Genomic DNA, 14583 nt, shown 5'->3' on the forward strand with positions numbered 1-14583 from the left:
GCGCCTGGCACACGCTGCTAATTTTAACACGCCACCAGCCATGATGCCTTTTTCCGATCTGGCCCACAGACTTGCCACGTCAAATTGGGCAGCCTGCCTTATTTCTGCTCTCCAGTCTTTGCAATGGAAGCAAGAGCCTAGCATGAAGCAGACAGACAAAGATTATGAGTGGTTTTCAATCCTACAACCATGCACATCAACCATAGATCACATAGACGGGAGAAACTACAATCAAATGTCAGCATGAGTGTGCCAGTGTCATGGCCTTTGCATCTGATCAACGTTCTGCTTTTAACTCCCCTCCCCGAATTTCCCACGCACAGCCGTGATACCTGTCTTAACCAGATCCTGCAGCAAATTGCTCCACTCTGCTCGGAAAGTGTCCGCTCCGGTCAAACTGCCGTCGCCCCCGATCACGCACAGGTTTGTTATTCCTTTCTTGACCAGGTTGCGAGCGGCTTTCAGGCGTCCTTCACGGGTGCGGAAGTCCTGGCACCTGGCACTCCCAATCACTGTGCCGCCCTGGGTGGGGACAAACCGAGTGAGAGTTTGGAAGCCAACATTATGACCACTTAGCCCAGGTGCCGCTGTGATCAAGAGGTAAAGAGAGAAAGTCTCCTGAGCTCATCTGTTAAACTTTTATTATGGAGAGAAAAATATTTTAAGGACATAGGTATCATCACAGGACAACTGATCTACCTAGAGCCCTGATGGATGTCTCTCCAAAAGAGCAAACAGGGTTCTATACAAGGAACTCATTTCTCATCTCCACTGTGCATTGGAAGGACCAAACAAGCTCTACAATTAGATCTTATTACAATTGAGTCCATCTTGTTTTGACCAAATAAACTTCCTGAATCTATTTGTGGACTACACAGATGAACTCTGCAGGTGCTGTCCTTCCTAATAAAGAGGATGGGAAAATATCCCTACAAAACCCCATGAACCACAGAACTCTACAATAGCCAAGGGGTTGTGGGTGGCAACAAGCCACCCTGGGTGGGGTCATGTGACACGACAAACTTATTAACCACACTATGATCATGTGAACCAGGTCAGTAAGTTTGCTATATTGATTATATATATACTACACACACACACACACTTATAGATCACACAAATCCTAGTAGGAATTTTCAGATGTTAAATCAATAAAAATGCAAGTTGGGATATTGTTGTTTTTCCAAAGAGAATGATATCCCCTTACTCTAATTGGACATTAACAGAGGAAGCTGCCTTATATCAAGACAGACAATTGGCCCATCCCTAGTTCACAACTGGCAACAGCTCTCCAGGGTGAGAGACAGGAGTCATTCTTGGCCCTAACTGGATGTCTTGAGAAATGACACGAGTGTCCGCTTCCCTGTCCAAGAAAAGGAATAGTATAAATGCTGGCCTGATCTTCTCATTACTTCAGGATGCATAGGACTATACAATGCTACATTTTCCTCTCTGAAAATCAACTATATACAGTACAAACCAAGGAATCTTCATGATCACCAAAATCTGTTTGCTACACCTTGAAGTACTGTGCCTTAGAGTGTTAGGTATTTCACCAACTGAACAATTAAAGTTGTGAGTCTGGGGAAGAAGATGATATATTTATGCTGTGTGTGACCCTCTTTATTTCTGCAGCCACAGTGAAAGTGCCTGAATGCCTAGAGAGAGGCTTGGCTAGAACAGAATCCTCTACAATTCTTGTTTATGAACTCCAAATAGGCTCCTCTCACTTGCCGATGCAAGTATGGCTGCCGGCAAAGGTCAGCTCCAATTTCAAGTTATTTTGGGTCTCAAGACATTCACTGTGACCCCAGCTGCAGCAGTATCATTACACTTAAGACATACAACCTTGCCAGTGACCCCAACTGACGAAAAGGTCAAGATGTGGCAACAATTTCCCCCCTGACAGGAACCCCTCCCTAAAACAGCCAGTGACCTTCTACATTACAAAATGCAGAAGGAAAAAACAAAACAATTTTGTAAGGGGCAAAGAATAATGATTTAAAAAACTGGACTGACAATTGTGATATTTCCTGATAAAAATATAAGACGAGCCCTGCTGGATCAAACCAAGGGTCCATCTAGTGCAGCATTCTGTTCACACAGTGGCCAATGAGCTGCCTGCAGGAAACCTACAAGCAGGTCATGAGCATATTAAGAGCACCCTCCCAGCTATGTGCTATAGCAACTGGTGTGCAAACTGCCTCTGATACTGGAGGAGCATATAGCCATCAGGGCTAGTAGCTATTGATAGCTTTATCCTCCATGAAGTTGTCCAATCCACATTTCAAGCCAACCAAATTGGTGGCCATCACTACATTTTATGGTACCAAATTCCATAGTGACTGGGTTTGGATGACACCAACGGTGGGTTAAATAGTCAATGGTGAGTTGAATAGTCAACAGTTGGTTATTGTGTCATCTGTCGGGACATTTTCACATCACGGTTGGTTATTATGACAGCAAACTGTCATCTTGGCCCTGTGGGGAAGACGAAAGAGCAAGGGGACAGGAGCAGGCAGAAGAAACATCGGGGCCTGCTCCTGTTGGATCTTCCGCCACCCCCACAGGGCAAACTGTCATCTTGGCTCTGTGGGGAAGAAGAAAGAGCAAGGGGACAGGAGCAGGCAGAAGAAACATCATGGCCTGCTCCTGTTGGACTCTTCCCCCACCCCCACAGGGCAAACTGTCATCTTGGCCCTGTGGGGAAGAAGAAAGAACAAGGGGACAGGAGCAGGCAGAAGAAACATCATGGCCTGCTCCTGTTGGACTCTTCCCCCACCCCCACAAGGCAAACTGTCATCTTGGCCCTGTGGGGAAGAAGAAAGAGCAAGGGGACAGGAGCAGGCAGAAGAAACATCATGGCCTGCTCCTGTTGGACTCTTCCCCCACCCCCACAGGGCAAACTGTCATCTTGGCCCTGTGGGGAAGAAGAAAGAACAAGGGGACAGGAGCAGGCAGAAGAAACATCATGGCCTGCTCCTGTTGGACTCTTCCCCCACCCCCACAAGGCAAACTGTCATCTTGGCCCTGTGGGGAAGACGAAAGAGCAAGGGGACAGGAGCAGGCAGAAGAAACATCATGGCCTGCTCCTGTTGGATCTTCCTCCACCCCCACAGGGCAAACTGTCGTCTTGGCCCTGTGGGGAAGACGAAAGAGCAAGGGGACAGGAGCAGGCAGAAGAAACATCGGGGCCTGCTCCTGTTGGACTCTTCCCCCACCCCCACAGGGCAAACTGTCATCTTGGCCCTGTGGGGAAGAAGAAAGAACAAGGGGACAGGAGCAGGCAGAAGAAACATCATGGCCTGCTCCTGTTGGACTCTTCCCCCACCCCCACAGGGCAAACTGTCATCTTGGCCCTGTGGGGAAGAAGAAAGAACAAGGGGACAGGAGCAGGCAGAAGAAACATCATGGCCTGCTCCTGTTGGATCTTCCCCCACCCCCACAGGGCAAACTGTCATCTTGGCCCTGTGGGGAAGAAGAAGGACCGAGGGGACAGGAGCAGGCAGAAGAAACATCATGGTCTGCTCCTGTTGGACTCTCTCTCCTCCCTCCCCCCTCCCTCCTGAACTCCTGTTCCTTGTGTGTCATGTCTTTATTAGACTGTAAGCCTGAGGGCAGGGACTGTCTTTTTTGCTAAGTGTAAGCCGCTCTTAGAGCCTTTTTTGGCTGAGGAGCGGGGTATAAGTATGATAAATAAATAAAAATAAAATAAAAATAAATTCAGCCAAAATAACCAACACAAATAACCAACGCTGTGCAGAGTTGATTATTTAAACAACCGGCGGTTATTGTGTCATGTCAGGCACTGTTGACTATTTCATTGCACAGAGTTGGCTATTTTCGGCGACTACAGAGTGCCCTGGCAAGAGTGACCAAAGCAGCAGCTGCCACTCCAGTCCAGCTGGAAGAATTCGCAGTGGCTGATGGGATACCAGTGGGAGTAGTGGGGGGAGAGAGAGGGTGGGGCATGTCAATCAAACACACCATTGACAAATAGTCTACTCAACGCTGAGTTTAATCCAAACCACGGTTGATTATAATCGTGTCATGTCTGGAGTATCCCATCGATAATCAACCGTGGAGTTGCTTATTAACCCACAACTGACTATTGTGTTGTCCAAACGCAGCCAGTTTAACTGCGCAATATTTTGTCTAGGTTTAAAACAAAATCTCACTTTTTATTTTGAAAAACCCTCCTGTCACATTGTTGCAGAAAAGAAGAAAAGGAAAAAGAAGAAAAGTAACGTGAGTGATAAATATTTTGCGCTAGTTATCAGGCCAGTTGGGTGAGTAAATAATATCATGAAGTTGGACCTGAAGGTCAGGAGGATCATCCAGTTTATGGAATGTAGTGATCATGGCACAAAGCCACTGATAGACTTGAGTGAAAACTCTATGTTCAGAGGCAGGATACTTCTCAATTCCAGATGCTGGGAATAAAACAGCAGGGGAGGCCCACAGACTTCATGACCAGCTTGTGAATTTCCTGGGGGGTATCTGGCTGGCCACAGCTGGAAAAAGAAAGCTGGGCTACATGAACCTTTGATCATCTGATTCACCAGGGCTCTTATTTTCTTAACTCTCCATCCCAAGCGCCCCATCCATCCCAATCCATCTTTGTGCCTAAAGTATCCCAACACAGGCTTGCCCATTTTTTTTTCTTGGAAGACTCCAAGGAAGGAAGGAAGAAAATGCATTCTGAACAACTCTGGGGATTCTTCCTAGATTAACTTGAATTTGTCTCCCTGTAAAGTCTTGAGGGGTGTATATGTGGAAGAACTGAGTTTAGTTCTAAATAGGCACGTCATCAGCACACTGAACTCCAGTCTTCTTTGCTGTTTCTGTTGCTTGTGAGATGGACTCATATAAGCTAAAATATGCTGTTATTGGCCCTGCCCCCTTCGCCTTTGGCTCCACCTACCACTGGAATGTGGCACTGAATCTGGCCCTTAAACTAAAAGAGATTACCCACCCGTGCTTTCATTAAAAGCAGAATAATCTAAGAAGCAACCAATGGGTTCACTTCAGAGTGCTATTAGTTACCCGATTTCTCTGGGAACCCTTTCAGTTCTTGAATTGTATCCAAGTTTTCCACAAGCCACTCAGCTAAATCATGTTGCACTGTACTCTCAACAGGAAGTTGCATATTTTAAGAAGGATGTTATCTACAGGCCAATACCTTAGTGGGCCTGTCCTGACAACATGCTAAGCCATGGTTAGGCCACTAACCCTTTTGCAGCAAATGGTTAGTGAGCGTGTTTAAACCATGGTTATGTAGCCACCATGGTTAGGAATGGTTCACATGGCACACTAAGTCTTGGTTTGCATGGCACGCTAAGCCATAATAATCATCTCAAAATGCTTAACCATCATGGCTTAGCGTGTTGTCTGAACAGGGCCAGCAAGTGGTAAGTATAAACAAACTAAGCTTATTTTGTCTGATAACAGGACTGGTTTTGTTCCAACGACAAGAGCATCCTATAGCTTTCTTGCTGAAGCTATGCACTGTTACCAAACTACAAGCAGGCCTACAAGAAGTTGCCCTTTCTACTCAGTTTAGTTAACGTATCGTACATCTGCAACAACTGTGTGTCACAAGACAGGTCTCTGAATATACCAGGAACATCAACTGGGACATTCCACATCTCATTTCAAACAGCACCCCAAATGAGGGATCTAGACCCAGTGATGACAGCACCTCATTGAAGGGATACTCTTTCCCCAAAAAATGTTCCTTGCAGTTGCCTGGACAGACACTGTAGGAAATGCCATCATCTTCAAACAGCAAGCTGATGTGCCTGACCTCAAGTAAGCTTACTTGAGAATAGATCCCCCAGCTGACTGTTCCATGCAGCAAGCTAGTCTATCCACCAGCAAGTAAATTTGCTCACATTTGAGCAGATGTATTTAACCCTCTCTGTGCCTCTTGTTCCTCCTTGTTCCTCTCCAATTGTGCAGATGCATAAGGAGCAGTATAGGAACAATTTCAGGATAATTGGAAGAAGCAAGGGACAAATTAAAACAAAACAAGACTATAAAACGCAATGGTGCAGAACCAAGCAAAAGCTTGGATCCTACACACACACAAAAGAACTTCTGCTCGCACGACAGGACTTCTCCGTCCTCTCCTATCCCCCTGCAGCTCCCCAAAGCATGCCCCAAATCTGCTCCTGAGAGTCCCCCAACCCTCCAGAGCGGATTTGGGGTGGTACACAGGGGGATTTGGGGATGAGAAGCAAATCTGTTCTACCAGTGGTTCTCTCTTGCTGACAGAACTACGTCACTGGGTACATCCTATACATCAGTGGTTCTCAACCTTCCTAATGCTGTGACCCTTTAATACAATTCCTCATGTTGCGGTGACCCCCAACCATAAAATTATTTTCGTTCTTCTCTACACGATCCATTGTCATGGGATGGTGTGCTAATGAAAATAATACATAACAATAGCTTTAATAATACAAAAGATGATACATGACATAGTTCAGTCAATACAGTTTCCTAAGACCATCGGAAATATGTGTTTTCCGATGGTCTTAGGCGACCCCTGTGAAAGGCTCATTCGACCCCCAAAGGGGTCCAGACCCACAGGTTGAGAACCGCTGCTATACATTCTATTGCATCATGCCCACCTGGCCTTCAGGTGGACTCTCTGAAAATCTTAGGATTGGCATTTCCTGGGATGGGGAGGACAGCTCTCAAGCCTCTCACAACCCAAAATTTTGAGGGACAACATCCAGATGACAGGCTTACCAGTTGTAGCATCATAGACACACTTTCCCACGTTGCTTCCTTAATATTGTCACCTCCATCCACAAGCCCTTGGTAGCCCTGGGAGGGAAAAATGCCAAAGAGATTATTTAAAGGGAAGCTTTCTCTGCTCAAGAGCCAGCTACTAAGAGATTTACAAGAGTTTCCAGTTGCTGAGCAATGCTTGAACTAAAATGCTCTTTGAATGCAGTACAGCACAATGGGGCAGTGTTTGGCCTGGTTGCGCAATTCTCAGGGTATTTCCAGCTATGGTATGATGTGGCACTATGCTCCCCCTTCTAGTCTATTTTATTTATTTATTTATTACATTTATACCCCACCTTTCTTCCATCTTGGAACTCAAGGTGGCTACATGTGGTTCCCAAGTGGTCTCCCCTCCAAGCACTGACCAGACCCAGACCAGCTTAGCTTCAGCAAGGTGCCTGTCTCATGTGCCTTTAGACTATACTCTGGTTGAGCAGCAATCAGCACTTGGACAGGGACATCCTGACGCTGTGAGCAATTTCCACATGGTAACTCTACAAACTACCCTGGGCTTCAGATGTGCTCTTTACTAAGCCAAAGGCAGGAAGTCAACACTGCACCTAAGAAAAGTGAACCTGGTCTTGAAGCACCCCATGTCAAAATAGTCAAACACCCCAAACTTTTCAATACAAATCTACTGTGTAAGTGACACAGTTTGCGCAATGTATTGTATTGTATTTATTTATGAAATTTATATACCGCCCCATAGCCAAAGCAAGCGCCACATGCAGGTTTTTCCTGGTACAAAATGGGCAGGGACAGAAAGGAGTATTTTTTTCTGGTGCAGAACACTGCCAACTTGGAATATAGCTTGGAATTCTCAGGCTTGGTCTACATAAGCAGTAGAAAGGAGGAAACGCTGTAGCAAAATAGGCTGTGCCATTTCAGACTGAAGGGATCATGTTTTTAAACACCCTCACGCATTAAAAAGAAGAAGCTCCCAGTAAGCTGAAACTGATACAGAAAGGAAGAGACTGGGTTTGAACCTTGACGAAGGGCATTAGGGCAGAGAGACAGGGTGGAAGGAGTAAAGAGCCAAGGACTTTACAGACAGGAACATTTCTGGATCTACAAATTCAAAACTCCATAGGGCCTTAATATGAAGGCAAAAGCAGGTTTTATAGTATGTATTTTGAATGTTTACAAGAAGGCCTTGAAAAGGTTCAGGCTGAAACGTGTCGGGCTTTACAATCTACAACAAAAAGTTCCGCATCCTGAGAATTCGTTTCTCCCTTCTTTTCCCTTAATATGAAGGACAATTCATAAGCTTTATACCACTTGTGCCTCTGTTTTGTTCTCCTTAGGAATTTTCATCTACCAGGAAGCCACTCTTGGTATCCATTTAAAATCGCAGCTACCAATGAGGTTAAAAGCTGAAACGCTTAGTTCTAAATATATTTTGAAATTGTTGTTATTTTATCTATCTTCCTGTGTGGTGGGGGGGGGGAGAGAGAGAGGTGTATGTGTGTGTCTGTCATTTACATGCAGTGAGTTTTGTGTATGGGGGAGCATTCATAAAAGCCTATTGCCACCCACCCCGCCCCTTGAAGTGGTGCAGTCTACTCTAGGAATCTACCACCTCATTCTACTGCATGCATGGACCAGGCCTTAAGATCAGGAATAGGGAACATGTGACCTTCCTGATATTGTTCAACTGCAACTCCCATCATCCCTCACTATTGGCTATGCTGGCTTGGACTGATGGAAGCTGTAGTCCAACATCTGGAGGGCCACACATTCTTGTCCCCTGCCTTAGGTGCAATTCCTAATTGAGAAAAAAAGAGGCACCATCTAGGAAGGAAACAATCACATCTACATTGAGTGCCATTTTTTAGTAGAAAGGTGGGGTACAAATCAAATCAAATACCTCATGAACAAAGAATACTTTGGCACCAGTATATATCCCCACTCGGACTACTGCCCGGACAGCAGCGTTCATGCCTGTTCAGAGCAAAGGAAGACGAAAGGTCACACAGATGCCCACAATCAAAAGTGAAAGATGGCGTATTAGCAACAATAACTTACCTCTTTGGAGTCGTAAGCAAAGGAATTTCTAGTGGGCTTCACCTTGCTGTACTTTGATGGAGACATGGAGTGTTTCCAGATGAGGCTTCTGTTGTGCATTCACCTTGCCTCAAACACAGGATTTTGGGGAGATGTTCAGATGTCATCATCTCCCATTTGTAACCCTCCCAAATTTTTCTACCTTTCCTTCCATCTTTTTTCTTACCACAAAAAAATAAATAAATCTATTAATAAGTAGAAAGATGGAATAGCTCTATAATGACTTTTGATTGCCTGTCTGGAAGCCCCCATGTTCATCTAGTCATTGGTAGATTGACCAGACTCCTTGGTGGCTTAATGCATAGAATCACAGAGTTGGAAGGAGCCTTGTACACCATCAAAACCAACGCTGGACGTTCAATATAGTAGGTTTTGGAAGGTGGCATGGAGTGAGTATTTATGTGAAAAACTGATCTTATGCATAAACACCATAAACACGTATCATCCATTTCCGTAATATCCCGTCCCCGTCCTTTCATTGCAACATAAATGGACTGTCCCACATAGGAATATGAGGGGTGCTGAACCATTTTTGGGTTGCCACCTAGCAGCTCCACTGCAGACTGGCGTGAGTGGATATGGCCACATTCAATGACAACACCATCCCACGCCCTTCCATTTTGTCTTCCTCCATACTGAAAGAGACACATGGACCTAATCTACACCAAGCAGGATATTGCACTATGAAAGTGGTATATAAAAGGCAGGAGCCACACTACTGCTTTATAGCAGTATTGACGTGCACTGTCAACTGTTGGGGCCCATACCATTTTCATAGTGCAATATCCTGCTTGTGTAGATTAGGCCATGGAGTGCCTTTCTCTGGCCACGTCCCTGGTTTGCAAAAGGACGGACAGCACTGAGACGAGTGGCTCCTCCCCTCAGCATTGGCCACTAGGCCTCTCACATCCACACTGTTATTTCCAACTTGAAATTGCAGATAACGGTGGAGAATCCCCTGTGCACTGTTCCACCTCTCAATCACAGGGATTCTTCCAGGGAATGGGCCTTGCAGGCTAAACCCCACTCCATGGAAGAACCCAAGAAAGCTCCACAGACCAGATGTGAAACCTTCAGAATTGGATTAGGCCCAGGAGCCAGAGTTTCTGCATCTTTGGCCTAGAGTGACACACCACCCTAAACTCTGGCTTCCCAGTTGGAAGCTACCATTTGCAGAGCAGGAGTACTAGGTGGGATGAGAGCAGAGGTGTCACTCTACCTCCATATTTCTATAGTGCTCTGCCTTATTTGCCTGGCAATGGTTTCTCTGAACATGGAAAAGTAACCAGTGTGCAGAACTGAAGCCCACATTGATGTGCACTTCTTGCTTTTCCTCACTCTCTCTCTCTCTCTGCTGTCTCCATTGTAAGGGGTAGTGGTAGTCCTTCCCCAATTTCATAACATTAAAAAATAAGATCTCACAAGCCGTGAATTTTAAATAACATATAATGAATGGAGGAAGTGCTAAATCATCTGGTAAGGCTCAAATGTTGCTTGGTTCCATTTACACACAGGTGCTTCTGATACAAAAGGAGGGCGGCCTGGAGGCCTTCCAGGAATGCAGCCTGAAACTGAACTGTTGGGGTTCATTGATGGGATCGCATCTCCAGGGCAAAAGTGAAAGCAAGCAAAATCAGCAATGTAGCAGGGGAAACTGATGATCTGATCACATGGTTCAGAATCAGATTCATCCCAAGAAGGCATGATAATGGAAGTGCAGAAAGGAGTGAGAAGCAGAAAGAGGTCATGGGAGCAAAGGACATTTTGTCAGGCAAAGGCAAAAAAGAGTTGCTCCAGCAAGAGTGAAAGGCACCTAACAGACCCAACCATTGTATAAACCATGGGCTGTAGAACTCAATGCCCCTGTTCAAACAACACGCTAAGCCATAGTGCTTAAGCATTTTGAGCTAAACAGGATGGCTTAGTGCATCATATGAACCATGACTTAGGGTGTTGTGTGAACTATTCCTAACCCTGGTGGCCATATAACCAAGGTTTAAACATGGTTATATGTTTAACCATTTGCTGCAAAAGGGTTAGCAGCCTAACCATGTCTTCGCGTGTTGTCTGAACAGGCCCAATGAGTGGTTTGTTTGCCTTTATTTCCCATAATATACCCAATGCCAGGGCATAGGTAACTCAGTGGGAGATGTACTTCTCAACAAACATGCATAGACTCAGGCTATATGCTTTATTATTTATGAAATGAAGCAGCCAGAACATGGAAGAAGACACACCTTCCGAATCAGACATCAGCATGAGGCTTGCCTCTTACAAAACCCCCTAAACTTTGACTAAAAGCTATACTACATGATAAGTTAAATATGTAACATGCAGCTTAGCCTGTCTAATACCCTTATCTAGATTAGGACCGCTATGTGTAGGGAGGGGAGACTTAACAGCTGCTGGTTTTCCTAAATTCAAAAAGAGGAAGAAAAAAACTTGGCACCGATGGAGGAGTTGTTCTTTCTTATTTTAGCCCCATGAGGGTTGGAACTGAGGGAGCAAATCTTGGAAATCAAGTGGCCAGGAGAGGAAGGTATGTAAAAGACATAGAATTAAAGAATCTTGAGCCCCTTCCCAGTACCAGAACTGAATGGAGCTCACAGTCCCTCCACACAAGAATCATCTCCTGGTTATTCCGAGCATTTTTCATTTCAGCAGTATGATTCGGGGGCAGAGAGTCGCTTGTTGCTGCCATTATTAAACAACGAGGAGTCAGAAATCCTTTCTATTCTATGACATATCACCTGGCACTAGGACAGAAAGTCGATGTCCAGATGTTTTGGACTTCAACTCCCAGAAGCCCCTGCCAGCATGGCCAATGGTCAGAAACGTTGGGGGATGAGTCCAAAACATCTGGAGATCTACTTTCTGCCTAATCACTGCCCAAGTACATTCCATTCAGCCCTGAGGAATGAAACCATGAAGAGTGAGCCAGGATTTCTGGATTCACTGAGGAAAAGGAGGGTTTGTCAGATTAACAACAGCAATAACAAAAAGCAGGACTGAAACAAGACAGACAAGACAATCTCCTCACAGGTTGGGGCAGAAGCTTAGATGAGGGTGGGGGTGGGATTTTAATTTACATGGCTTCCCTTAGCTTTAATTTTTATTCCTTTGCAAGCAGTGTGGACTATCTCTGTCTGTGACCCCTCGCAGAAACATTCAGATGTTATGGACAAAATCTGGTTCAGGTGAGGAGGAGGAGAAGAAGTACCATCTCAAATTTGCTTTTATAAAACCTCGAAAGAGTAAAAGTCCATTAAAGTCCAGAAGCACTGATGTTCTTAAAAAGAAAAGGGGTGTCTTTAAAGAAACAAAAATGATGAAAAGAGCCATGACACCCATTTCAAAGAATTGTTTCATCTTAATTTTATTGCCCATGTCACTTTTTGAAAGCTAGATGCTTGCCAATTTCATGCCTGTTTCACTCCAAACATACGGCCAGACAACCACCCACTGGACTCTCCGGACTAGCTCCTCCAGGGAGAATTCGATATACACCACATTCCAAAACTGCATTAGGCCGATCACATCTAACCTGGCTTTTAGCTGCTCTCATGCCAAGAGAGATACATTAAATGTTTTGAAGACTAGATATAAAGGCTCACTATTGTTACAGCCCATGCCAAATCCTTAATGAGGACTTGTAACATACAAGGTAAATGTGCAGTATGGGGCCTCTATAACGGCAGCAGCCTTATGATCTCTTAAGCCTGCCCATGCTGCTACTTCTTAGACACCGCTTTCTTAGCAGGCTCTTTGGAATAGCTGTAGTTTCTCATTGCTCTAAGTCAGTATGCACCCAGACTCACAAGTCTCCTGTGTCTCTTATCCCTAGAGTCACATGAGTCACACATGTTATTTTTGAAATGCTGACATTTAAAATAAGTGCCTGTGGTAACCCCTGCCAGGTCACTGTGCTTGCTGGCTCTAAAATATACCGCACTGGGGAAGGGACATAATCCAACCACACTGCGTAGCCAGAAAACTTTCTGCAGTCCTGTAATTGCTGCAAGGAGAAGCCATGAACATGGTAGCTATTGCTGCTGCTTTGAAAAACTTTTGCTATAGGAAAGTTGAGGACGCAAAATGCCCTCTGCTTTGTATCAGTCTTATAGAATTAAGTCAAACTAGTCTCAAGTGAATCTCATTCCCTTGGCTCTCCAAAATCTGAAGGAATAAAAGAAAGGTCTTGTACTCATCTCTAGGGGTTCCTTTTCACTCCTGAGGGTTTCTGGAAGGGAAACAGGAAGCCCAGTCCCAATACAGACAATAAAAAGCAGACCAACTCAACTTTGACTGCACAGATGGAAAGAGAGCTCCCCCCACATAATTAACAACACCTACCTAATTTAACTACACTGCTCTACTTGTGTGGGGAACTTATTTTCTGTCTTGGGGGGTAACCTGTCAGAGGCTGCATGCTGGCAGTGAGTGTGGCTATGAATTCAAGTCAGTTCAACTGGTAGATCAATCAACTAAGGTTTCAGTTGATTAATTAGCAGAGTCTAATTTTAACAGCCAAGGACAACTTATAATTGGTAGGATTATAACTTAATAGCACACATTTTTGGAGGTGATTTTCTTTCTAGTGTATTGCTATAATAGGGAATGAAAAAGAAAATCTTAAGGACAGTCTTTTCTTCAAATGAGTTGTAGCTTTCAATTATAAAGTTATGGGATCCTTAACCTTTTTGTACCAGTGGGCACCATTTGGAATTTTGAGAGTGCTATGGGTGGCATTCACAAAATGGCTGCCATGGTGGGTGTGGCCAGTTACAAAACAATCACGGCCCAGAAAGCAAACTGGTGAGATGAAAAGAAAAGTAACATAAATAAAAGGCAGAGGTGGGGGTTCAGCTCCAAACTCCCAAAGCACTTTTCTGAAACCACAATCTTCTGCTCCAGAACCCATTTCTCAGAAGGCAAACTGATGAGACTCCCCCTCTCCACACACATACCCTTTTTTTCTTTTCTAAGAACACCTCTGGGTGCTACATGGAGCCCAGAGACATTCATGGAAATAAAAGATGATGCTGGAGGCCAGCACTTCGCTTTGCAGCATGCCAGTCTCATAGTTAAATTTTCAAAATAAATAAGGAGATGCAAGGAGGTGTCTGGGGATTATGCAGGTTGTTGTACGAGACCTCTGGAGGGCACCAAGTTGGGAAAGGCTGGCGAGCCCAGCATTCAGTCTCCAACACTGGCCAGGGAAGTTGCATCACAGAAAATCACAAAGGCATGATGGAGAAGAAGCATTCTCTGCTGAGAAAAGGAATAGAATCAGAAAAGAATTTCAGAGTCAGAGGAGGACTGAAAGGGAGAGAATGGGCTATCTGTATTCATCATCGTCATTATCATTATCATCATCATCTTTTTTCGCTTGTGGCAGTTTTTCTAGATGGACATGATGGGCTTTGCCAAATCACGCTGTCGTTCACTGATTCAGGAATTTTCTGACCATGGAGCATGTTTTAAGTATGATTGCTTTCTGGATGTTGATGTGGATGTATTTTGGTAGTTTCTGAAGGTTTGATGTATTCTTTTTTGATGTGATGCCAGTGACTGATGTGACTAATGGAATAATTGTGACCTTTTCCTGTTGCCATAGTGTTTTTTTTTAACTTCCATAGCCAGTAGTGTATATTTTTATCTCTTTTCCTCTTCCTTTTCTACAATATTTTTGTCATTAGATATTGCTATGTTGATGAGGTA

General features: G+C 44.6%; 1 protein-coding gene across 1 annotated transcript in view; it reads right to left on the reverse strand.

Annotated features, from left to right (window-relative positions):
- Positions 1-14583, reverse strand: part of PFKM (phosphofructokinase, muscle) — a 54769-nt gene that overhangs the window by 30119 nt on the left and 10067 nt on the right. Inside the window, exons 3-5 of the mRNA XM_063119184.1 lie at positions 8666-8739; positions 6757-6834; positions 333-522 (exon numbers count right to left, since the gene is read on the reverse strand). Of these exons, the coding sequence (XP_062975254.1) occupies positions 333-522; positions 6757-6834; positions 8666-8739 (342 nt within the window). The remainder of the gene's footprint in view (positions 1-332; positions 523-6756; positions 6835-8665; positions 8740-14583) is intronic.

The sequence above is a fragment of the Elgaria multicarinata genome, chromosome 3, assembly GCF_023053635.1.
Source record: "Elgaria multicarinata webbii isolate HBS135686 ecotype San Diego chromosome 3, rElgMul1.1.pri, whole genome shotgun sequence".
Classification (NCBI taxonomy): Eukaryota; Metazoa; Chordata; class Lepidosauria; order Squamata; family Anguidae; genus Elgaria; species Elgaria multicarinata.